Source organism: Gavia stellata, chromosome 1 (genome assembly GCF_030936135.1).
Source record: "Gavia stellata isolate bGavSte3 chromosome 1, bGavSte3.hap2, whole genome shotgun sequence".
Classification (NCBI taxonomy): Eukaryota; Metazoa; Chordata; class Aves; order Gaviiformes; family Gaviidae; genus Gavia; species Gavia stellata.
This window is the reverse complement of record NC_082594.1, coordinates 94,300,352-94,326,602: the sequence shown is the minus strand read 5'-3', so window position 1 is coordinate 94,326,602 and position 26,251 is coordinate 94,300,352. Positions and strand designations below refer to the sequence as shown.

General features: G+C 44.8%; 1 protein-coding gene across 1 annotated transcript in view; it reads right to left on the bottom strand.

Moving 5' to 3' along the window:
* Window positions 1-2,135: 2,135 nt before the first annotated feature.
* Window positions 2,136-26,251, bottom strand: part of TSPAN7 (tetraspanin 7) — a 100,660-nt gene continuing 76,544 nt past the window's right edge. The window contains exons 2-8 of the mRNA XM_059819499.1: window positions 21,695-21,883; window positions 19,418-19,492; window positions 17,843-17,938; window positions 15,849-16,004; window positions 11,241-11,324; window positions 3,573-3,645; window positions 2,136-3,253 (exon numbers count right to left, since the gene is read on the bottom strand). Of these exons, the coding sequence (XP_059675482.1) occupies window positions 3,577-3,645; window positions 11,241-11,324; window positions 15,849-16,004; window positions 17,843-17,938; window positions 19,418-19,492; window positions 21,695-21,883 (669 nt within the window). The 3' untranslated portion in view covers window positions 2,136-3,253; window positions 3,573-3,576. The remainder of the gene's footprint in view (window positions 3,254-3,572; window positions 3,646-11,240; window positions 11,325-15,848; window positions 16,005-17,842; window positions 17,939-19,417; window positions 19,493-21,694; window positions 21,884-26,251) is intronic.

The window sequence follows — 26,251 nt, the reverse complement described above, 5'->3', positions numbered from 1 at the left end:
TCCACTCCGGAAGGTCGCTGGTGGCTCCTGAGGGAGGAGGTGTCAGCCTTACGCCCCTCCTTCCCCTCCGTGGGGCAGGGGAGACCTGCCTGGGGATGAATAGGGGAGGGAAACTGGGGCGGCTGGTGGGCCAGTTCTTTCTGGTGTGGAAGAACACCCCCCCCCCAACTTCCTGTGCCTGTGGGAGAAGGGCATCGCTCCAGCATCGCGTAGCCCCAGCAACCGCGCGAGCAGCTGCGGCTGTTTTTAAGCCCTCAGAAGGGACTGCAAATGTGAGTGCTGTGACCCACGCTGAGCGGCTTTGTGCCCAGCAAAGTACATGCAAACTGCCCAGCATTTATGCAGGACCTGTATTGGTGCTCTCCACGTTTAAAGATGCCCCACTCCCTTGCGATAGATGCTTTATTGAGCACAGATTTAAATTTGTGGACTAGCTTCCTCTTCTCTTATTTACAAATCTCTATTTCAAATTAGTTTTGAACCCCAAGGACATGCTATGGGGGGAAAGAAGGGTGAAGGGGAGGGAGATGGATGACTTGCCTTTGTGAGTGCTTTACTTGCTCTGAGGTAAAGTCATTTGCTTGGTAGGGAAAAAAACCAGTAAAATTACTTCCACACTTCCATAGGACAAGTGCTACAAACTTCACTACGTACTATTCATTTACAGTGGTAGGGGAACATCTCAGATACAGAAGACCTTGGGAAAACAGGTCTTCAGCTGGAAGTCAATGCATCCCCAGCCATAACAGCATCCTGCCACAAAATACACTTCAGACTCCCCATTTGTGCCCCTCTTGCACAAATATACTAAGCCTTTCTGTCCCCAGTACCAACAACTTGTAACAGGGAAAACATAAGTGATGAAGAAAATGTGAGATGTCCATGTTTTTCATGGAACAAAGCAGGCCTGTGGAAGTGCGTTACAGTGTGCCTAGCTCTCAGCACAGCCAGAGCTTCGGCTCCTGGGCACCACAGAAACACAACCTGCTGAAGTCCGGGGTGGGGTTGTGCATTTTAGAGCTGGGCTGAAAAATGCAAATTGTGACAGAAGCCAAATGTGAAGCTCTGAGCTGTAATCAAATACAGAAGCAGAGACTAAGCAGCAAATCGCAGCTTTTCATTTTGGCAGTGGATCAAATCTATAAAAAACATTACCTGTGTTTCAAAAGCAACACAGAGTACTGATTTCCTATCCCCCTGGCAAAGCAACCAGGGTCCCACACCTCCCTGATCTGGAAGTGCTCTCTGAATAAAGCCAAAGATGCCACTGGGGTTTTTAAGACATGCCGCCTCGGCATACGCTGACAGGTTCTTGCCTGTGCGGCCGCAAGCCCTTCTAGTTGTGGGTGAGAACACACCGACGGCGCCAGCACCACTCAAAGGGTCATCGGGAGCTGATGCTGGAGGCACCACGCAGGGCAGACCCCCCCCGCCCCGGGCGAAGGGTTGCAGTGACTGGGTGGGTGGCACTGACGGATGGACAGGCAGACGGAGGACGGGCTGGGACTCTGGCAGCTGTACAGGCTGTGCGGACACAGGCGCTGTGCAGCTCCTCCACAGCCGGAAGGCTACAGGGTTTCACTCCTCAAGTCTTCTCTGTTCTCGTTGCAAATGTAAGGGCTCAGTCCAAAACTTCCAGGTTTAAACTTTCACGGGCTTTCCATCACATCTTCAACACCTCACGTATTCAAATGAGAAAGAGATAAGTGCCTGTCTTTCCACGAATGCAGCAAAGATGGCTATTACCCACTCCCTCAACCCTAAATCCCTCTTCTCTCCACTCTCACCAAAATCAGAGAGAAATGCTTAATGCCAAAATCATGCGCAGCGCTAAGGACAGGATAATTAAACACTGCAGATCATTATCAGTCACAAGAAGAAAAATTGCAAAGCAGAGGGTATGTGTTTGTCACGTGGTGAAACCAGCTGTGGAAGGTTCTTCTAGAAGTTTTGAAACAATTCCAGCTCTTTCTCTTTTTTTCCCAGGGTAGTAACATTTTTCTGTCACAAGCAAGTTAGTTGTTAAAATATGCATAAAGACATGTCACTCCAAGCTGTGCACTTGTGTTTCATGTTCACTTCCCCCTCGAAAGAGTTTTGTTGCGACTAAAGAATGAAAAGGAAGCGGCTAGAAATCTGTAATGGTTCCATTTATTAATACGTATATCACAAATACTCACAATATCAATGCATTCTCGTTGGCATGCTAGACAGAGGCATTATTAAAAAAGTCCTATTTTTTTAAAAAGGTTTTAAACTTTTGCTTTCCCCAAAAAATATTTCATATGCCTGGTTTTTTTTGTGATTTTTTTTTTGTGTGTGTGTGTTTTTATTTCGATTTGATTCAACAATGTATTTGGTGGCTGCAACCTCGATGCGAAAAGAAAGAAAAAGAAAGAACAGGAAAAAAGTATGAAGGCCGCAGTACAGCACAGTTCAATTAGTTCATAACTACCTAATAAAAACAAAGGAAGCAAAATTCCTGCCTTCACAGTAAGCAACAACACAGCTTAATAACAGTATTACACAGGATCAGGTTCAGAGGCAAAATGCACTAGACAAAGCCTAACGGGATACGCACTAGGCATACAACACTGAGTAAGAATCAAAGATGTAAAAGAACATCAGGAATAACGGTTCCCTTCAAGCACAACATTTTAACATCGTTTTCAAGTATCTTTATGTTATGTTACTGATTCCTTTGTTTTTGGGGAAGGGGGGCAGGCGCAGGGAAGGGGGAAAGGATGAAAACCTTAGTAAAGCGATAAACAGAACAAGAAATTAAGATAAAACCAAAAGAATATATATTTCATATACCGGTTTATACGAATGTGTGCAACACTTATTAACCATGGTGAAAGGCTAATTATGCCCTCCAGTCACTACATGCACAGCCCGATCAATGCTGTTAATGAATTACCTTTGTTAACTTACGATGCAACTACTGTGTGACCAAGAACATACATATGGTGCCATCCTACGCTGAGCCGCAGGGATGGGGTCGGGGTCCGGAGGCCGAGGGGACTCAGCTGCTCTCAGTGGCACCGCGGTACTTCACAGAATGGTACACTACGCATGGGACAGAGTTTGGGAGGTGGGGTGCAAGAGTGTGCGCGCACGTGCTTGCCTGTGGGGGTGTGCGTGCGTGCGTGCGTGCGAGAGACAGTGTGTGCTATAACATTCGTTTCAGTCTTTCTCCAATTCTGCAGCTCCTGATCTTCAGACAGGCTCTGGACTTCACACTTCTGAAAGACTAGAGAGCAGGGGGGGTAAAAAAAAAGAAGTGGGTTGCTTCAGTTGCTAACAGTGTTCATGGCAGCTATTCTGCCCTCTCTTTTCAAGAAGAAAACTGAAATGACGAAACATTCAACAGTACTTTTCCCCCTTTTTTTCCCACCAGACAGAATATTGGGATGAAAATCCCAAAGCAAAAAATCCAATGGGAAGACTTAATTCTCAGTGAACATGCTGAGCATCTAGAACTTGCCCGCTATCTTCAGCAGAAGCAGAACAGCGATGACAATATACGGGGGCATATATAGCATACTGCGTGGGAAGTGGGGAAAGCTTACCTTGTTACACCATCTCGTACTGGTTAGCAGTAATAAACCGGGACAGACAGCATGCCAGCAGCATCCCGATCAACTGTTCCGGACAAGAATAGAAGTAGAATAGAAGTTAAGTTAAATTAAATGAACACAGACCAAAGGAGAGGCCACAGTAAGCAAAGATTTCACGTTCTGGAGTTACTATGCACAGCATATTTATGCCCTATTTAAGGACCACTCTAATCAGAAAAACAGCATTAAAATCTCCCGTCTTTCTTCATCGGATCTTCCTCTTGATTGTTATCAGAGCGTATTTATTTGATAGACAGCACACCTTTTTACTACTTTTCAAACCCGTTGTCATTGCCTGGCCAAGTCAGATGTGGATGGGTAAACTGGTGGGGGTATCAGCATGCTACCGGCTGCGGTTCACTCGCCAGCTCCACCTGGGTCCCTTGCCACTACCCACCACCACTGAGAGCTGGCAGCTCCCTTAACTTTGTTAACAGTGTGCTGGGGAAAAGCTTCCTAATGCCCCAGGGCGGTTATGCTTTCTTTAGAAATGATGCAGGACTGGAGAAATGAGCGTTATAAATCTGGAACTAAATAAAAAAAAAAGTCTTTCACTATTCCCTTGGCTGTCACTCAGATTATTGAAAACAGATCCCTGGCTTCCACTCGTCAATACGCACTCAGTCATTTCAACGTTTTGCCTATTGCAGTTTGTTAGCGTTTCCTCCATATGCCAACAGCATTAATATACTATAAATAATTCAGCCTCGCTTTTCTCATTTGGATTGGTCAATTAATTAACTCATGAGCATATCCAGATCGTTACAGCTCATCCCTGGCTGGCGGGGTGAGGCGAGAGGGCCGTCTCTGTAGACGGACCAGCCTTCTCCGGTCCTGGCTCCAAGCATGGGGCGTCACAGCTGCTCCAGCTGGCGCATCCGTGCCCGCGGGGCACCACCTCTGCCCGTCCCCTTCTGCCCAATGCTGTGGGCAGAGCGCATTGCAGGGGAGTGGTGCTTAAGGAGGGGAATCACAACATTTTGGCAGAGCAGAGCTCCCTCAGACCCCGCAGAGCACGCGTAGATAACGCCTGGCTGGCTGCTCGTCCAAACTGGCTCCTTCTTCTATTTCACGCTTGGGATTGCGTGTCCTTTACCCTAGACCGTCACTGCTCCCTGTTAATGCGATCATCATCAAAATACACATCTTCTCTACCAGCCAATTGCTTGATTTGGTCTGGCATCAGCCCAGAGCAAGACCAAGCCAGTGTACCTCAAATCCAGAAAAACTGTTTTCTGCCCCTAAGATGTCACATTTCTGGTCAGGACACACTTCATTTGCCAGAAATTTGCTGCTACCGCTCCCTCTCCTGTTTCAGTGTCCACCAGGACTGCTCTGAGCATCTCAAAAGGACTTGGAATCATCTTCAAAAGCCGTCTGAATCCCCACCATCCCGCACATGCAACTCCCAATTCTGGCACCAAATACCAAGGATGACACTGCCTTGGTTATAACTAGACATGGGGCAAAGATAACACCTCCTGACCAACCTCCAATAAAAACCTAAGCTACCAGGTTTTGGGGGCTGTATTTTCACAGTTGCCAAAAGAGATGTGGGTGCTGAAAACTCTCCTCAGCTTTTGAAAGCCTCACTTGATAACAAGAAGATATTTTAGCCACCTGGTTGCCTTTTCTACTAAACTTCTCTAGATGGGTGTTCCAGCAGGAAACTTACTTGGTAGCTGGAGTGCTCACGCACTCGCCCAGGAGTCCATGGACCGATGATGATGAAGATGCCAGCATATTCTGGCTGGGCTTTGGATCTCCATGCTTAAATATTCCAGTCACCAGGAAGACAATTCTATCAGTTTGGCTGTTGGGAAGTGTTGCTGAAAACCCACCACATTCTATGGGCTTACTCGAGGGTCTTTAACACTCCCACTGCTTACTCATGCGGTGTTTCTTTAGCTCAGTTCAGTTTTCGAGAATGAGATTTCCCATAGCACATCCCTGGTATGTATTCCTCTGTGCTCTGACAGGCAGAACAGAGTAAGTGCTTCTGGGTGGCCCTGTCCCACCTGCTTCACTATCCCTCTTCTGTGTTTGTGGTACCTTTCAGCCTTCTCTCACCATCCTCAGCTGGCCTCGTAGGTTACTTCTCTGCCTTTCTGCATTTTTTGTTAAGATGAACTTCACAGCGTATTTCATCCTATTTATTTTCACCAAGCAAATTCCATCCTAGACCAAAATCAGTTCCTCCCTCATCCTACAATGGCCAACAATGTATGTACATTCAGGTTTACTTTTTTTTTTTTTTAATGCCTGTGCCATGAGGTACCTATTATTTCCCATCATGAGCACCCAGATTACAGCTGTAATTGTTCCTGGCCACAATCTGCTGCTCGTATCAGGTTTACAAGGGGTAGGATGCTGCAGCCCGTGCAAATAGAAAGCCATGGGCTTTTCTTTCCCCCTTCAGCTGTAGCAGACCTCCCCAGCTACCTTTAACTAAGGGTTCTTCTGTTTTACACAGGCTGTAACTCTAATAACCAGGATGTCTAAGCTTTGTAGCATTTGCAGGCATGTGACAATGTTTTGATTTACTCAAGTCACTTTTAAGACGAATGGCAGGTGACACATGAATGTACCTTTTTGATCTCTGGCCCACTTATTAATTCTTGGCTCTGACCGTATGCTGGTTTATGCATTTAAGTGGTTAGAGTACCATAGTATTAAACTTCTGTATTTCAAAAATAATGTCATGCATATTGAGCCATTGCATACACATTTTATACAGCATTTCTAGCTATTACCAGGACATAGCAGAGCTATAATAAGTATCTTAGAAGTACTTTGAATACATATAAAAACATGTATTTTCCAAGGCACGTAGACTTCCACATTTAACCACAAGAGTACTGTCCCTCCTGTAGCCAAGAAGAGGCAATACTGCATTAAGTTGCTGAATTTTCCTCACGGTGCTCTTTCATTACAGTCATAACTACAATCCTCTGCATTTAAATCAGGTTAGAGGCTCCCAGTCTGCAAACCACAAATGAGCGCTCTCCGCCCCCCCTTGCTCTCTGCATTTGCTTGATCACTTGCAACCTCTGCTCTTCAGACGGGAGGAAGCCCCTTATCCTATTGTGCAGCAGGTCCCCGCCGCTCCTTTGAAAAACCAGAGGAATCGGCATAAAAGGATCCCCGCAAAGAAACTAGCTGCTAGAAATTGCATTCATTTCCCTTCGCTCCCATTGTCTCTCAAGTGCCCCATCTCAACTTTTATCAACTTAATAATTTATTTTTTTAATAGTCCCAGTTTTTTGAGCGCTAAGATGCCAGCCTTGGTTCTGCATTTGTGTTCTCTCTCACTGATCCCCTTTCTTCTCTTTATTCTAAGATTATCTTGGTCCCCTGAACTATTACACAGAAAACAGAGAGTTTGTCTTGCTACCTCTGGTCTTGCCATAGGAAACTTGAAAATGCTGACAAATTATTTGGCTTAGAGCACTGGGAAACCCATATACCTCAGGTGTGTCTTCTTTACTACCATTCTGTCGGCCAAAGCTCATTCCAGAGAGCAGAACGCAGTCCATGTGTTGTTCATCTCTCCATGGTTTCTAGCAGTCATCTCATGCATATCTCTGATCTGACCACTGAAATCCATCCACAGCAACTTCCTAGCAATCTTATCTCCCATCACAAACACGATAACTGGCTTTTTAGTATAGTTATTTTGCAGGAGTTAACCTTGACTGGAAGCTGTCCTGCATGACATATTTATTACATCTTATTATACTGAAGAGAAACTGAAATGCAATTTGAATTTCCATTTTATTTTGGGTCTTGGTATCTTCACCATTTCTCATTCTTTGAGAGAATTTCTATAAATAGAAATGTGTCGAACTAACTGGGAATTCATTAGCGGATCAGGTAAGCTAAAACTGGATTTTTTTATCCATCAGGAATAAGTGTTTAGTTGACTGATTTACCGTGCCATATTCTCAATAAGCATTCAGGTTCCCTGCCTCCATTTTAGAAAACATTAAATTTTCCATGTCACAAATAGTTTACTTGAGTCAGCCTCCTGTGTCATGGTATGCCTCTGGCACAGGTCCTATCTCCATGCTGAATCCACAGTGACTAGTATTTAGAGGCAACAAAATTACTCTTATATTAGATTTCAAGTCACATATTGGATCCCGATACAGATCCTGCTCCCTAACCCTGGTGCAAGGGGTGACTGAGGTGTAATCCTGTGCTAGGGCCAAGTCTCAGCCTCCCCGTCTCCCCTCAGTCTCAGACAGGAGTTGCAGCAGACACGGTGCATGATGTCCGCACCAGAACTGCATCCACAGTCAGGCAGAGCTACTCACATTAATGTTAACAGTAAAGAGGGCAGATGGATGCTGCACTGTAGAGAGGGACTGTAGCCGCATGAGAACATATCTGCAAATGATGGGAACCATGTGTGCTCAGGAACTGGTTTTGAGCATGTGGAGAGCGCCTGGCTTCCAGTCCTTCAGTACAAAAGGAATAATTTGGCCTTAACGCTGCACTGAGACTCCCCTACGCAGGGACTCTACTGCAAGCGCAATCTATACCCGCCCCGCCGCAAACCCTGCCTCTTGTGCCCCTTAAGCCAACGCCTGTGCTGTAGTTTTATCTAGGCAAAACTCTTCATAGTCTGCGCTGCATGCATAATTTTATTCTCTGTTGGGCACAACGCAGCGATCATTTTGCTGCTCTGAAGAGCACCTGCTAAACTGAAATTATTTCAGCTGGAAGTCAGCATTGGCATCTGATTCCAAAAACAATCAAATTGTATTTTATTATTATTATTTCAAACCCGAGGAGCAGTGCAGACAATGTCAGCAACACAGCAGTTTTTTTAAAACTCTGACTCTGATTGGGAAGTCTGTGCCAGGCCTGTAAGATGTGCAATGCCATAACATCAACTTTCCCTATTTCTGGGAAACGGCACATTCCCTATGCTAGTCAACACCTAACAAATCATGTGAAGGGAAGGCCCTTTAGCACGCTTTACTGTAGAAGAGCACATGATCTAATTTGTCTTTTATTTAAATTAAACCTATTCTCAGTAGGAAGAGCGAAACCTCACCTACAGCTGGAGCACTGCCTGGCATTACTGCCAGACACGGTTAACCTGAAATCAATTTGTAAACACCGTACCTAATTGGGTCCAGCAAAACAGATTAGGCAGTAAATGATAACTGGCCGCCTTCTATTCTTCACACCCCAGGAGAGATGCTTTTTTCTCCCCTGCATCCCCTCTCTCCTCCTTTTTACACATTCGCAAACACCCCAAGCAGCTGAGTATCTACTCAGAGTGCCGGAGCCTTGCGCTTACGCAGGGGAGCGACATCCCCAGCTGGCAGCAGGGCGCACACTGCCACCAGGCAGCGTCAGCTGCGGACCCCACGCCAAAACGTACTTTGGTTTTCACTTGGAGCCGCAGCGGCAAAGTGCCTTCCCCCCATGCTGCCTGCAGCCTGTCACGCTAATCTCGCCTTGCGCCAAAGAGCTCCCGATGCAGGGATCACACTCTGCTCGCACTGCCCGCCCGCCTTCCCGTGTCGAGCTCACAAACAACTGATGACCTAGAGTAAACATCCCAGCATGTGCCAAAATACCAACAATTCCAGCTGCGCTCTTCCTACAGTCTCCCTCCCAGCTCCAAACAACTTTCAGGCAAGATAAGATGATGCTTTGCCTATCATATGTACAATACACCGATTAAAGGCTTTCAGGTAGCACTGGTCCTGACTGAGGCATTTGCTCCAGCAGCATGCAAATTGTAAAATTCTACTCATCCCATTTTTCTTTTGGATAGTTTTACACGAAGCATTTTAGAAGATGCTTTATAGCCTTCTGGCTGCCTAGAAACCAAACTGAAATAAGAGCTCAGAATCCTATAGCAGTAATCAAGTCATAATCAAGGTTGGAGAGAGAGTATCAAGACAACCGTGACCATTCAACAAGGACTAGAATAGCCTATTATAAAAACTAACAAACCTCCCCCTGCTCCGTGCACCAACAGCTCCTCACTAGTGGTTTCACCGCTTCTGGATCCCAAAGACCCAAGGCCTCTGCACGTGCTCTGGGTGGCTGGCCACCCAGCCTTGGTGGGTGTATAATGAACCAGCGTTTACGCCCACAGGAAATAGGCTGACAGGCCAAATCATGGGCTTCTCACATCTAACACCTAGGCTAGAAGGCACCAGGTTTCCAGATATGCCCAAGGCAGTCAGCTGGTCTGAGCCCAAACAGTTTTAGGGCTCCCTCGGGTTGTGCGTATGTTGTCCCAGAGGACGTGGTGGCCATTTTCCACACGGCTTGGGGGTAGTTACTCTGAAGAAGCTGAAGGCCATTGTAACTGCTGAGCAAAATAAACCTCAGAGAGATGTGACTGAAACACCGTGCAGCCAAGCATGGGCTGACCACATGGGGCAGCAGGGACACGAGGGTGGCCACAGCCCTCCCATTAATTCACTTGGCCATCACTGGCAACAGCACTGGCAAATCACTTGTTTCCAGTGCAGCACGGTGTAAACCTACAGCTTGCTAACTGAATTAATGAGTTTTAAGAAGTCAAGCAATTTTTCCTAGCACATCATTTTTTCCAACAACTGGATAAACATAAGTCATTCAACAGATATATTCGTATTTTCAGTGTTGCCTCAGGACCCAGATTTTTCGTATTGTGTGAATGAAGCAAATGAAAGTTGCATGATCGTTTTAGAATATGACATTTGCAGTTGTACTATGTACTCTCTGCAGAGAGAAGGCAGATTGCCTCTCAGGTAGAAGTGGTTCAGGCATCATACACATTGCTGTGCGTTTTTGCTGAACTATTCTGCAAGCACTTTTGCATTGCCTGTTTTCCTCTTTCTCATTTTTGCATGTTTCCAGGAGAGTCCTTGCCATCACACATGAAGTGACTAGTGTAAAGGAGCATCTTGTTGAAAGATGCAGGTATTTTCCTGCCCCTTCTTGATCACAAGATTCTGACCAGACCTTTAGTTTCCTCAACTCCTGTCTTGGTAAAGGCAGTTTGAATATCAGGGAGCAGCAAACACCTTCTTAGCTCTCCTCTTGTCCCTCCCGTGCCAAACTTCTTTTGGCGCAGGCAAGTAGTTGCTTTAATAATCTGATTTTGGCAGATCTCTGCTCAGTGTTCAGTGCTAAAATGAAAAAAAAAAAATAATAAAATTGGTCACTAAAACCAGATGTCCCCTCCAGGCTCCAGGTCCAGGATGGGGAGGCCTGAAGGTACACTGTTATTTGGATTCTAGACTCCTCTAAGAAAAAATAAGCGTGCTTAAAAGATAGAAGCCTATCCAAACAATGGATAAGCTATTTGTCTTCCTAGCTGTTTATGCTCCATTTAAGCCAATGTTTTATTGGGTTAACCTCTATTTGACCCAGTGGAGGGACAAGTCGTTTTCCTTGAGCTAGTCATTAGCTCAACCGTAACTGATATTCCCAAAGAGAAACTTCATTTAAGTTGAAAAAAAGAAAATCAATGAACAGATGACCTCAGAACTAATGAGCATGCTGAGTTCAGTCCCTTTCCATAATCCTTCCTTCCTTGAAGTCCAAGTAAAGAAAAAGGGAAAGGGGAAAAAACAGGGGGAAGGGAAGCATTTATGCACTTACCTGTGAGAATGCAATGCCAAAAGCCACCCCAGCTATGATTCCCATATTTGTCTCCATAAAACTGGTCACCAAGTCATAACAGCCCTGGAAAACAAACATAATCATTCCTTGTATCGACCTTCTCTTCCACGAATGCATACGTACAAATTTCTCATTTAAAATGGACTTGGGCTAGACAATATTTTTGCTGTAATTTCCAACAATGTCACCTTTTTATTTAATAGCAATTCTGAGTGAATGATGGAAAGTGGTGGCAAACCCAGTTCTTTTTAGAAAAAAATGTATTTCAGTACTTTTAAAAGCTAAATGTGATGTTGCACTCATTTTTATAGGTCTTATTAAAGAAAGTCTGTTTGCATTGTTTTAAAAAACATTAATATAGCTTTGACCTGAAACCAAACCGGTAACAATCTAAGGTAATGTTGTAATACAATACAGGTGTCAAAAATGAATAAATGATGCTGATCTCCTAATACTTCAGATATTTAATACAAGTATGCTTCAGGCATACAGTGAGGCATTCTGCTTGCCTTTGCCTGTCAAAGGACACCAGGCAAGGTACTGAGTAGTATATAACTTTAAACTGTATAACAAAGTTATCAAGGGTTTTGTATGAAGTTTCTTGTTTCATTTGCTCTTGGACATAAAATTCCTTGTCCTGCTCCCCAAACCCAATTTTCTCTCTCTAGCTAAGACCCTGACTCCATCAGCTGACTTGCTTCCTCGTGCCTCAATTCACAGCCCACACGGGGCCAGAAGATTCATACACATTTCTGCCCTTCTCTTGGATAGGCTTTTTGACCTGTCCCCCTCAGCATGATAATTTTTGCCAAGTTTCTCCCCCCACCTACTCTACCTCTCAAAAAAGCATTTGAAATTAGCTTTTCTAGTTTGTGGTGTCTAAATAAATCTAAACAAGTGATGGAAAATTTGAAGAAAAAAAGGATAATGTCTATTTTTTCTTTCATCACTAATCTATCTGCCCACACAATCCAAAGCCACCTCTTGGCCCCTTTTGCCATGCTTCCTCAAATGACCAACACCACTCTCAGTGTAAAGCCTGTCCCAAGGCATTTTATTTAATGTTATAACTTCATCCACTTTATCAGAAGTTGGAAAACCCAGAAATAACAATGAGTTCCCTTTCCCAGTTTGGACTCCTGTCCCATAAGAGAGAATTGTCTCCGTATTCCCCCTCCATCCACACCACCCTCACTTCTGCAAACACTTTAGGAACTCTCTACATGACTTCAGAGCATTAGATGCTTGTAAAAAATAACAGCTAGAAGGAAAGGATGATGTCCTTTGTTAGAGACAGGCCATTCATGAAGTGAATGGTATCATTTCTTTAACCTCTTTTATAATATCAGAAGACATTTTATTTAATCCTGAGAGTAATGAAGTGGTAAACCTAATAGCAGCTGAGGACCAGCAAGGCTGTAATTCAACTCTGAAATGTTTAAGTGTACATATTAATCCTTAATTATGTCTTACAACAGTGTACAGTATGTCAGATTCAAGCTTGCTTATTTAACACATGAAGTAACTATAGTTGTGTGTGTCTTACATGTTATGAAATGAGATTAGATTTCTCAAGCAGTGCTTTCGTTCTGTCTGACATGCCTTAATGTTCTCCCAGCTCTTCTGAAATCCGTTCTGTTCAACAGCCTTCAAGAGATGAAACATCTAACAGCAGTGGTAATTTGAGGGAGACAGAAGATCTCGTTAAAAAAACATGGAAGGGAGATAGTTTTGATTGCTCTCCTCGTTTGAAGACTGTGTTTTCCCAAATCACAATCATCTGTTTCCTGAAGTGCATTGCATAAATATGGCTTAATTGCTCAGTCCTTACTGTGCACAGAGTGAGAGTGCAAGAAGCACCCAAGAGTTGCATATACAGTACAGAAGTATGTGAAGCACTGTGTCCACACATCTGGGTGCTGATTCAGAGGACAGAAGTGACAATTTAGCAAGTATCCGATCATTCTTCAGTCCATGCATCTGTTCCTTCATTAAGATTTTAGAGAGAAGTAGTTACTGAGATTTGTTGGTAATGAGCTCTGAAGATTAAAAGCACTATATGAATATTAATTAGCTGATCCTAATGACAGCTCTAACAGTTAGGCATTAGTCCCATCTGAGATGAAGAAACAGAGAGACTAACTGATTTACCCAAGGTCACTATGGAAGTTAGTGGCAGAGTTGGCAAAGAAAATCCAGGAATGTTATCTTTTAGTCCTGCAATTAGATCATTAGTTTAATCCTCTTTGGATAATTCATCATTAGTCCTCATAAACTGCTAGTAATTTGATCAGCTCATCAGGAACTTCTCTTACAGATAGTTTTGCAAGACCCATCAAAAAGATGTATTCCAAATATACTTATCTACAGGAACGGTAAAAAGGGTCTTCCACAACACAGACAATATGTATTTTCCTTTTTCTCCAACACACATAGAGGAAAATGCCTATTTCCAAGCCGAGTAAGGGGCTTGGGTCAGAGGCAATGACGTTTGCTTCCTATCTGGAGTGAAAGCATAGGGCCACACAACATTTCCTCCTGCTTGCTTTTTGTTCTCATGCCCCTTTCAGAAACATCCCACCTTGCTCAAACATTTGGGACAACTCCGAGATCTCAAAACTGCTAAACAGAAATCTTTACAACCTTTGATTACAAATGGCTATCTATCTCAGAAAATAGGACACAATTTTTCAGATGTTGCAGGACATTCAAACTTCCTCTAGGTAATTAAATCAAGTAATTAAGTCAACTGCTTCCTGAGGAATCAGTCTTCCTCTTCTGTCAGGCAACTTGTGCATTCGCAGGAGAGAGACTTAGAAGCAAGCACGGCTGGAAGTGAGTTACTAGCCCTGGACTAGCTCATTCATCCCTCAGCTGCTTCCTACAGTTTTGCAAGCATCCTTTTCCAAGAGGAACTCACACGTGGACAGGGATTTCTCTGTTCAGGCAGAGCATGCAGAGCAAGCCTGGCACTTTGGGGAAATATCAGACCAGTGGTGAGAATGAAAATGGCACCTGCTCAGTTATGCAGCCGGGAAAGGTTCAGAATGTGTGGCCATCCCGAACTGGAAAGGTGGGACCTGCTGGCAGAGTACCAGTCACACCAGAAAGCTTTCTTGATGGGAAGGTGGGAAGAAGCAGGGGCTCAGGGTGGGCTGCCCAGGAGGCCCTCTGCTTGCAGGGAATGCTGGCCGTAATGCACATCCCCTAGATCCACCCTGTCCTGCCTCCCACCTTCTTTCTACTTCTACAAAAACAGGAAGTTACTACAAGTTCACAAAGTGCAACTGAATGGAGTGGCTCACCCTTCATACTCATGCAATCCAGCAAGATTACTTTGCTGGTGGCGACTGTGAGTTTTGTAACAGATGGACATCACTAATGTTCCACATGTCTGCAACAAGTGGCTTTCATTAAACTATTAAAGAAAGACTTAGTGCAAAATAATCCTCCAGTATCTTTTTTTTTCATACATGCTAGAAAATGTTGTCCACTCGACTGGTTTTCGAAGATGTTTCAGGCTGTGCTCAGCCACCACTCCAACCTCCTGATTCACAGGTGACTGAGGTGAAAAAGACAGAAACGGAAGACAGAAAGGCATTTCCATACTTTCCCTGTTACCTAGTCAGGACTTTTATTTATTTTTTTAAATTCAACTCTGAAAACAAAACCAGAAAAGAAAATAATCCTTAAGCCTGACTAAGCTATGCTGCAACTCACGATTTGGCCACAATATTCCTTTCACCAACAAACTGTCAGTTGCCTCTCTTGCAAATCTCAAGTGAGAAAGTAAGAATTGATGACGCACTAGTGCTTAAAGCAATAACTTGAGTTGTACTTCTGCAGTGCAGTATCTGCTATATATGCTGCACTATTTTCTCTTTCTTCCTCTCTTTCTTTGTGTTTTCAGTATTTTTATTCTCCAATTATTCCTTTTCCTCCTGTTTTCCAACCTGCTTTCCCAAGCCTATTCTGTTTTCCCAACCTGCTCCTTCAAGTGACCCCAGGGGAGGGGTCACTTTGGCTGCACTATGCTTTCAGCAGCACATGTTCAAAGATCTTCTTAAGAGTCACTGTAACTGTACCAGCCACCCACAATGCTTGTTGTCCACCACCCATGTTTTCTCTGTTTGGGATGACAGTTAGGCTCCAGCACTGAAATTACTGTTTCAACATAAGCAAGAGTAAAACCTGTCCTTCCGTCCACCTAGCTATGTCTTTGTCCTCAACAAAAACCCACCGCATTCAGCAGGAGTGAGCAGAGAAGCAGAGAAGTACTGACTGACCTAACCCTCAAGTGGAGTCGAGTGCACGTGCCACTCGGGGTCCTCTGCCCAGCCAGCACTGCCTCTGCTGTGAGGAAGGGGGACAAATCCCCTCCTCATCAGAAATGCTGCTGCACCTGGTCATTTGAGAAAGGCCAGCTTAAAGAATTTGAAAGCAAGCGGGGGGCAAAGCCCATCCTTACCATCATTCCAGCCCAATACCCACGTTATCAACCAACCATGCAACTGTAAGCAGCCATACGCTCCACTGGTGTACTGGATGGTTTCATAACAACTGCCTCTGGCACAACGTTACTGGTACCTTCTGGTTTACTTTAGTGGCAGCCACGGTCATGTTGCGCAGATCCTGAGTATTACAGTCACTGGAGTTCATGCAACAGCTTGTAGGGATGCCGTGTTTGAAGAAGTAAGGGCTGGTGCTCCAGTTGGTGTAGCTCTGAATGCCACAGCAGCTCAGCTATGAGGAATAAGAGGCAGATTTAAAACAAACAAACAAACCAGAATTAAAACTAGTACAGAATCATCACTGCCCACTTAATAAGCTCATAATCAAAATAAAGACAGCTTGTCTCCCTTTTTGAAAAGTAGGTACCACCCCCCACCCCATTTATCACAAAAGTATCAGGAATGTCATTTACAGAAGACGGGAGCAGACAACCTAATAAAAAAAAAGGTATTTTATAAGCAGAGCTATTATTTGTAACATTTGACAAAGGTCCAGCCATAAAGCTGTCTTTTTTAGTTGAAGGTCTGTTGGGTTTTTTTTTTGGTTTGTTTCCTTTGCTTATTTATTTATTCGATTAAGGGTGATCCTGAAAATTCAAGACAGAGCCTCACAATGAGGTCCAAAAAATGGCCTTAAAAACCCCAAAGCATTACATAGAATTACATGTAACACATACAGGGTCAAACTAGTACAAATTGCTAAGGTGAAGCAAGCCTCTCTAAGTCACCAAAATAATTTCTAGGAAAATTCACTGAGCCATGAATAGAAGGAGACCATACGTTCATAGAGTGTGCCTATGAAAACAGCTGAAAAAATCTAAGTTGTTCTGCTCTAGATGCTAAGCTAGAAGACAGTCACTCAAAGATACGGAGTATGTGCTGAATTTTCTGCAGGAAAAGGGCTTATAAATGCAGCTCCTGTAAAAACAGAGCTACAAATGAAATTAATATTTTGCTACAACAGAAACACTGAACAATTACTCAAAACTATTTAGTTTAGCCAACTCCGAGGAATCAGAAATTCTAAATACAGGTTAACGTTAGGCAAACAGACAATCTGACGGCAGAATATACTCAGTTTAGAGCAGTGCAGTAATCTGCTAACCCGGAGAAGCCAGGTTAGAGGCACAGTTTCAAACATGTCGAGGGGTCCAACATAATAGTTGTAATTTCTAAAGAAGATCCAGAAGTCACCAATACAATCACATTAAAATTTCAGCCATTCAGCAAGTTACAACCATACGAAAAGCAAATCGGCTCATAGGATGTAGTGCGAGCTGAAGGGATAGCTTCTTACTATGGTACAGTTTCCAGTAGGAATTTAAATGTGAATTTTATCACTCTGCATTGTAGTTAGTGGACTTCATCCCTTGTGGTTGGCATCTCCCAACTACTTTGGCCATGCTGTGGAATTTTCTCGTGCCCTGTGCCCTGCTGGAAGTCAAGCAAATCTCCCATTGCCCTGCTACCACACCCCGTGGATCAGAAAAGCTCTTCCACCAAGCACCTAATCCATCCCTCCAGCATGGCTGGAGGAGAGCTTTCACTGCCGACCTCAGCAGCACATTTGTCCAACCCCTTTTCCTCTGGAGAAAATACACTCCGTTTCTTCTCTTAACTCACTAGGTCTCCTTTGCCAGCCTTTCATTGTACTTGTGAAGAGAACTGCTGCAGTTTATCAGTGATACAGGATGCTAGATTATAAAATCCTGTCTCATCAGCTCAAATGCACAACATTTCATAATCCTGTTGACAGATTCCCTTAAGAACACCTTGTTCTCAGGGGATAAAACTGGCTCCTAAACCTAATTCAAGGTCTGGGACCAACAACAAGCAAGAGGAACAGGCCCTGTCTTTATTAGATAGCTTGTTCATTAAAACTTAGGCATCTTGGACAAGCACATCAGTTGAAACACTTTTTCTTTAGAACAGCTTTGCCATCCTCTAATTTTGCTTGCAATATACAGCTTGCAGATTGAGCCATCCACACTTCATGTTCTGTGATCAAATCTGAATGTGTGCTTTGTCTCTCTTTATTTATTAATTTTTAATATCCAATTTTAGACTTACACTTTCCTGTACGTTATCCACTGCATGGCTCCGCTCATCATTCTTGTTGTAATTCTGGATTGCTTCAGTATACGTCCTAAGGAAAGTATCCTTGATCTGTGAGGGTGAGGAAAAAAACAACCCACGTGAGCAAGGAAAAGCATAACATCTGAAGCAGTTTTTAAAGGAAGCAAATGCATTTCCAAACCTAACAAGGCACCCAAACTAGCCTTTCCCACTCGTTTTTAAGTGTGTTTTCAGAGCTTGCAGAGCTCCCTCTTAACTATCAGGAGTCACTCATGCCATTTTTCAAGTGGGGTCTATCGGACATAGAAAGAAAACTACCCCAGCGAACTACTACATTTTAAACCACAGAAAATCACTTAACCTATAAGAAAGATATTCTTTGATGCTTTTTCCCCAAACACTTTTGTTCCAGCACTAAGTCTGAAGCAGGCTGCATGCTTCTCTCTGCTCATGGATGCCTGGTGGGAGCCGAAGCTTGTGCTGTCACTCCTTGGTGACAGAAGCCAATGGCATCAAAAGAAGACATGAATCCCCTGACCAGTCAGCAGCCCTCATCCCCAGCAACAAAGGCGTTTGGGTAAGGAACAAGAGGTCTCTCATCTGGAGACGGTCAGGCATATCACTGGGAAAGGCACTTTGACGGGGTGGTAAAGAGGCTGGGTAGCAGATGATTTGGGCAACTCACATGGCAGTGACCTTCACAAAAGACTGCCTCTCCAAAAGGGAGCAGCAGCCTGACAGCGAGGCTGCCGCAGGTTAGGCCAGATGAAACGGCAATCCTCAGCAGATGGACAGGTGTTTCAAGACCAAATTAAAAACTATCCACCACTTGCAAGGGTAGACACCAGAAAAGCCTATAGCAAGGGAAATCTCATGTCAAAAGAGGAGACTAGAAAACCAGTTAATACAAAGAGAAGAGACAAGGAGGGTCTCTAGGGTTGTCCTGGTTCAGCACTAATGGCATGTAGGTCCATGGTTTTAAAGCCAGAGATAGACCTGATTACAGTGGATAAAGCAGAAGTGCTACTACAAATCTAGACCATCATGCTTTTTTACAGCTTCTTCCTGTCCCAGTTTCCTACCTCACTCTATTTCTAATCTCTCCTTATTCTCAGGATAGAAACAAATCCCATCCCACTCCCTCCCACCCAAAAAAAGAAAAAGATTTACAAAACATCAAGTCTGGTCTGATGCAGAAGCACTCTCTGCCTTATATAAACAAGCACTTGCCTGGCTGAAGAAGCTGTGTTTTAGAAAAGTATTTAATCTATTTTGCAGCCCTCAGCATATGTAAAAGAGTAAAGAAGATCTTACGTGATGGACAGACAAAAACCGATAGCTCCAGAGCTGAGGCCAAGAGCTTTGGCTAAATCCCTTCATTTGGAATCGCATCAGTTTTTAAGAGCTGTACATGTTATTGTTGCACATCAGCCGTATCCCTGGAGATGCGTATGGAGCCGCCGAGCTCAGCGACCTACACATTCTCCACGGTCCAGAGAACTCCTCAGCAGCTCCTGCCCAGGGAGGCACTGCCATATGCAAATGCAAACTCAGCACATTTCCACCTACCTCATGGCGAAACACAAACCCTGAAATGCCAGCCACTAGCTCAGCCAGGAACACCAGGGACAAGAACATGGCATACTGAAAGGGAAGCAGGCAAGAGAAGTCAGAACGTGACAGGCTTTTGTCTCAGCACAGACACTGCTCAGTTATCACATAAAATTTAACTTTCTGCTGTAGACACCCTTCAAAGACGTTAATAAACCAAAAGTCTTTTGGAGGCGATACATAGGTTATTGCCTGAATATGTGTTTATACAACTCACAAATGGTATGGATTGTCCAATTACTGGCTTTGCTGACATTTCTGTTCCCATATTTCTTAGTGTTCTCATATAAATTAAAACACACTCACAGGCCAGAGATGGATCCAAGTCACTCAGGGTTTGATTTTGCAATAAGGAATACAAACACAGACCCTTTATGTTTGCATGGCACTCTGCTAAAGTAAATAGGCTTCTCCAGGTGTTTTCGTTCATGTTTATCTATCTCACTGCTAGGCTGGGATTTGCTGCCCAATGCCTGAAGTTTCTCCAATGAATGAACTGAACCACTGCCTTCACTGGAAATATTCTCACGGTAATACTAGACGGATGCCTCAAATACTTTGCTGAGCCAAGGCCTGTGTTTGGCTTTAGGAGCAGCATTTGGATCCGGAGCTAAAAAAACCTTGAAAACAGCGCTTTCAGTGTAGACACAAAATATTAAAAATACATCTAAGCAGAAATAAAGAAGGTAAAGAAAAAAATGCAAAGTGGGATGGTAAAATTTGAAGTTGGGGCTTAATCTTCTGGAGGGAAAATTACCTTTTGTCTCCATGTGCTAAAACCCAGTTAATTAAAAAAGGAAACATTTTAAATTAAATTCAGTCCTGGCAGGATTTAGTAGAAAGAGGGAAATTTATTTTTAATGGAAGATTGTTGGGTAAGAGAGGACAACAGTGAAGGGAGAAGTAGAAAATTCCTTCTCTACAATTAATGCAGCTGTCAAATCACTGCCTGTATTCTGTTCAGGAGAGAAAGAAAGTTTTGAAATATTTCTCACGTGTACAATGAAAATAAAACCACGTGCTTGTAGCAGCACATGCCACTGCAAGCGGTACGGTATTACCTTTAAAAAAGTTACATGACTTATAGAGCAACTAGCAGAGCCTGATTTCCTATGGATTTAGATCTTCATTCACCTTTATCCCTTTCCCATCTGGACTGCAGTAACTCCGACAAGCCTCTACATGCACATCGCCAGCAAGAGACAGCAGCAGTGCACCTATGACAGCGTTAGGTACATGCCGACTGGTCACCAGCACATACCCGCTGGCCGATCTGCAGCTGCTACCTCACCCCTACTGTGCCATCAATTGAGGATATTAACTCTCTTTAAGATGTCCTTTTTAAAAATCTGGTTCAAATTGGAGAAGAATCGTCCCATCTCCTTAGAAAATCAGCCCCAAAATATTGTAGCTGGAGATACATTGTGCTGTCCAGCCCTTTTCCACTATTACAGTTCTTCACAAGTGCTATTTCCACCCTTCAAATCATTACATATGTAGGATTTTGCTCCTGAATATTCCTAGAAACACAGTTTATCACATAGGTTTGCTTAACCTATAGTTACCTAGAATTTTAAGGTGGGCTGGAAAACTCAGAACAGAGAAATTTATAGGGAGAGAAGTTAAATTGGACTGAGAGACAGCTGCTGTACCTCTGCTTAGTGTACCTTGAGTCCATGCTGCTTTTGAGATGAGGGCAAACAGAGCTTTGTTTTCTGGGGTTGACTTGTTTTATTCTAGTGAATGTTAGGAGAAAAAGAAAAGCTGGTGTGCTTTTAGAAGGGACCAACTATTCTCTCCATGGATTTCACATCAGAGTATTAAAATGACCCCTTTAAAATACACTTCAAATGAATTCCATATTTATGCTGCTTTGGACATTTTTAAGATTGTAAATATACCTATCATCTGGCTCACAGAAAACCGGAACAATTGTAGGATTACTCACAGAGGAATCCGTCAGCAACATTTCGCCCTGGTCCCAACCACACATGGGCCTCTATGCCGTGCGGTAGCAAAATTCATTCATACTCAATCAACAACTGGTTTTGGCAAAGACTTCCCCCCCCCTTCTTTGTCCAAAAGACACATGTGTTGAACATTAAGATCAATAAAATCTAGCTTATGTGCCTAAAAAACGTTAACATCTGGTGAAGCTTGGAAGGGGGTGGGAGGAATCCCAATACATTGACAAAACCTCTTCCCCTCTTGCTTAAGGCACTTTGGCATGCTTACCAGCTTCAGCATCCATGGGCTGCCACGACAAGTGGCAAAGCAGCCAAAAAGCCCAAAGACGATGATTGTAGTACCCGTCCCAATGAGCACATAGGGGGCATTGGTGGAGTTCTCAGCAATAAGAGAGATGTATGTGCCGAGGGTGAGCTTGCCCCAGACGCCGACTGCGAGAAGGATAACGCCCGTGATCTGCAAAGCAAGAGGAGAAAGCTGTCAGGAGCTACCAGGGAAGGCATCCAAATTCAATACACAGTGATGCTGAAGAGATTCATTGGTGCTGTTGTGTTGGCAGAAGGAAGCCTCAAGACTTTTACGAACTCCAGAATGATGGACAGAGAAAATTAATTTCCAGCATCTGGAGATGTTACATTAAGACTGCCACTGGAGGACAAACATCTAGTACTAATCACCGCAAAGCTGATGATTGCCAAGGGCGGATGCAGGGTATGGCCTGCAGGAACAGCCTCTCTGCTCCTACGGCACACTGAGAGAGGTGGCCAACTCCATCACTCCTACCAGAAGCCAACAATAACCACGGTCACCTCACACCTCCTGAGTTTTACCACAAAAACTGCCTGAACCACAGAATCCTGCTGCTTGATGTCCCGTCCCTCTTGATGCCAAAGTTTTAGGAACACGAGCATCCCTTGCAGTGCATTAGTCGGGCAAGTGAGCCTTCCCCCACTCCCCAGGCTATACAGCAAGCGAGCCCCTGGCTGTGCAGAAACTTTCCCCCCTGACACAGGGTGGGAGGACACCCGTGGGTCCTGGGAGCACCCAGCCTCTTGCCCGAGATGCGCAAGCAGAGGCCACCATGCCGCAGCGCAGCCAGGGCATGCAAGCTCCCAGTACCAGCAGGGACGTAGGGGAAGCCCATGGTGTGCTGTATGCCGACATCGAGCAGTGGCCACAACAGGCATGATGCCTGCACCATCTGCTGATTGTCACCCGATGCTGACACACCTGCTTCAAGACTGTACACACGTAACTCACTCCCACGGCGCAGCCAAAGGTGGGCCAGTCCTGAGTGCCAGCTCTGCAAATGCTTCCTGAATTCCCCCAAAACTTCTTACTAGCTCCTCCAGACCACTGCCAAGGGGCAGGAGCAGAAGAAATGTCCTGACAGTATTCTTTTATTTGCTTTCCAAGTTTTCTCTCGTGAACATCTTTATACTGCTGTGAAATCTTGAAATTCAACACTATTACACCAAGGTTACCCTGCAGTTGTTCACGGAGGGGATCCTTGTTCACAGTTATGTTGCACCTAAAAAATCCCAGCTGAGCTACGTTATAAGATCATTCAGCTACTTTTCATACAGGTTGATGTGAATTAATTCAGGGAAAGCCTTCTCGAAGGGAAAAAGGAAATCAGCTTTTTGGGTTTTTTACCTAGACTGGCTCAAAAAGGTGCAGGGTGCACCCCCGTCACTGCCTTCCCACTGTGACCTTTCCACTGTCCTGCTGCTTGGCACTAGCAGGCAAAGGAGCCCGTCCTCTGCTCGACCTGTGTCTGCGGCAGTGGCAGCAAGTTCTGCTCTGGTGCAGCACTTCTCCCTCTCTGGAGAGGGAACTGCGTTCAGCAGAGCTGCTGAATAATCAGGACCACCTAAGGAAAATACCAGGAAGAGGGAGGATACAAAACAGATGCTCTGAAGAAAGATACAGGGGGAGGGATGCAGGGGAAGAAAAGAAACCACAAAAAGAGAGAATAAAGAGAGGAGAGCAGACAGACAAAAGCAAATTAACATTTCCTCAGAGACAGGAGATCCTTTCTATACAAGAGAGAAAATAATCTCACCTGGCAATTTTGACACTTCCTAGCTCATCCCATTCCTTCTCCCACACATCCCAGAGCTGTAGGGAAGATTAGCCCCCAGCTGGCTCCCACTCAGAGCACACAGGAGTGCAGCACTGCCAGGGAAACCCATCACATCCCTCTGTCTCCCTAAGCCTCCCCTGCTCCCCCTGACCAGCTGCAGCAGGAATCTCAGCATTTCTGTCACACCTTTGGGACAGGATTAGCAGAGATGTCTGCTCTCCTGCCCACGGTGGCAATAGGAATAAATCCGGCTCCTGTCCATCTTTCAGTGTAACTGCATGAAAAGTGCTGATTCCTTGCTCTTGCACCTGACCAATCAACAGCTGAATGTCAAGAAAAATCATCCAGTAGCTTACATACCCGCCGTCATCAAACACCTCCGCTGAGTCTGGTCCCATCCACACACAACACTATCTTCACCTCTCTCCCTCCTCTCCCTAACAAAAGCTTTTTCAGGGGGTGCAGATTAATCAGCAAAGTCCGAAAGCAAGCTGTGGGGGACTTGGTTTCTCGCCTCCAGTTCGACAAAGGGCTGGTTTCTGTGCCTGTGCTGCTGAAAGTTTTACCACTGTCCCCAGGGAGACGTAAAAGCAGTCTTCACTGCCAAAACAAACAAGCAACTTCACATTTGAAAGAGAACTCAAGCCTTGTAATAAAAAGCATTTTTAGTCAGCTATTTGAAACAATTACTAACCCTTTACTACGCATTTTAATAGCTTGGTTCCCCCCTGTCTCAGGGGGGCCTATCCAGTTTATGGTACACACAGACTTTGGAAAAAAGCAGCAAAGCTTCTCGGTGACTCATTCCCCTTCTGTTTCTTAATAGAGCTCTGATTTACACGGGTCTAAGGAAATTCTGCAGTTTGTGGGACGGTCTAAACCCCCAGCAAGCCTGGCACTGTGCAGAGGGGATGCAATGTTTCCATAAAGACATGCTGCAGATGCGCCTCGGGTTGCAGCAGTACCGACTGGAATTTTGCTCGTGAAAAGGATCAACTAGAAGACTTCTTTGAAAACCTTTTCATGACCTTTATTTAACAGAGCATGAGTAGTGGTATGACTAATGCCCACCTCTACCCAAAGGCAAACCTTGTTTCCTCATTTTCAAGACACACTTTTTATCCCTATCCCTCTGCTCCATCACAAGATCAAGGGAACAATCAATGTACTGGCCTCTAGTTTGGTTTGGTTTTTAGGTTTGTTTTCTTTAAAAGCAGGAGGGGCAAGGGCGAACGGAAGACCAGGATAGTGCTGGCCTGAAGACAAGGCAGCAGGAATACACACTGCTCCTGCCACTCACTATCACTACACACATCTTCTCCTGCTCTATCTCTTGCCCCAACAGGCTTTGGAAAAGACCCCTATATGGTTGTACCTGATTAATGAAGCAATTCCTTCATTTGACTTGGAACCATCATGTCAGCCTAATTCTGTGTCCAACGTGACCTGTGGGTCAGGCCCTGTTGGTGATGTGATTTCCATTTGCATCTGAAAGGTCTAAAAAGAAACTCAGAGCACCTCCTGCAATGCGCAATCTCTCCCCAGTCTTCCCCACTCCCTTCCCACTGTAATGTTTCCCTTCAGATCATGACTGTATAATTCAGTGGCAGAATGGAAAATTATTAGGAAATCATCAAGATAAACAGCGGCAGATAGATATATAGATACGATCAATACATCTTCTTCTGGAGACATACAAAATATTTCAGATACCTGGCAGGCTGAGGAGAGCGACCACAAGCCTTTCGACTTTTAGAGCTCCCCTGAGCCAAGATTCAACATGCAGAGCAGCTTTATTTATAAACACCTGCAACAGCCGGCACAGGCGGAGCTAGAAAGCAGCAGTCCCACTCCACCGGTGGACTTCTACAGCAACACCTGGGCTTCGCGTGGCCCCTCCAAGAATTAAGATTTGTCCTGGCAGTGGTATGACAACTACAGCCTGTGCTAAAATGGGGCAACAACGCCACCCCAGCTCCTCAGCAGACACAGAAGAAATGAACTGGCAGCTCCAGAGCCTACAATGCCCCAGATGAGACCTCTGGAATGGTACAGAAAAACAAGCATTAGTAAAAGTGGAAAAAAAAAAAAGGTTTGCTTCTAAAAAGCAATTAGAGGAGAGATCCTGCCCAAATGTAAGGAGCTGTGGGACAACTGTCAGTAGCTGCTCTTTGGAGGGCTGGTACCCCATTCTCCCCACAGTCCCTGGGGGCAAAAGGGTCAGAGCAGCCTTTCTGAACCTCAGCCCCATTTTATGCAACACCAGCTGTGACAAGCACGATGTGATGAAGGCAACCCCGGCTTTCGCCACCTCCCTCAAGCATCTCGTGGGTTGGTTTTTTTTTATGGTTTCAAGCTCAGAGTCTGAAATATGCACAGAGGCAGCCGATCGGAGGAAAGATGCCCAGGGAAGGGCTGACTAGATAGCTCACCCATTTTCAGTATTTATCAGCCATCATGTACCACACCACCCCCTTGTCCAGCGGCTAATGACGGGTCTGCCTCCATGGCGCAAGGCAAGGCAGGAGCACCCGGGCAGGCAGGGGACTGAGGGGTGTCCTGCGGGCAGACGGCTGCCCTCGGGGCAGGATTAATGAAGCCCATGGAGAAACTTCCAGGCCTGGGCTTGCAGCTCCCAGGCTCGCAGCTGCGTCAGGGAGCTTTGCTCACTCACTGCTGTTGCTGGGACCCCCGACATGGAGACCCTGCCCTCCTAAAGCAGATCTCTGACCACCCCC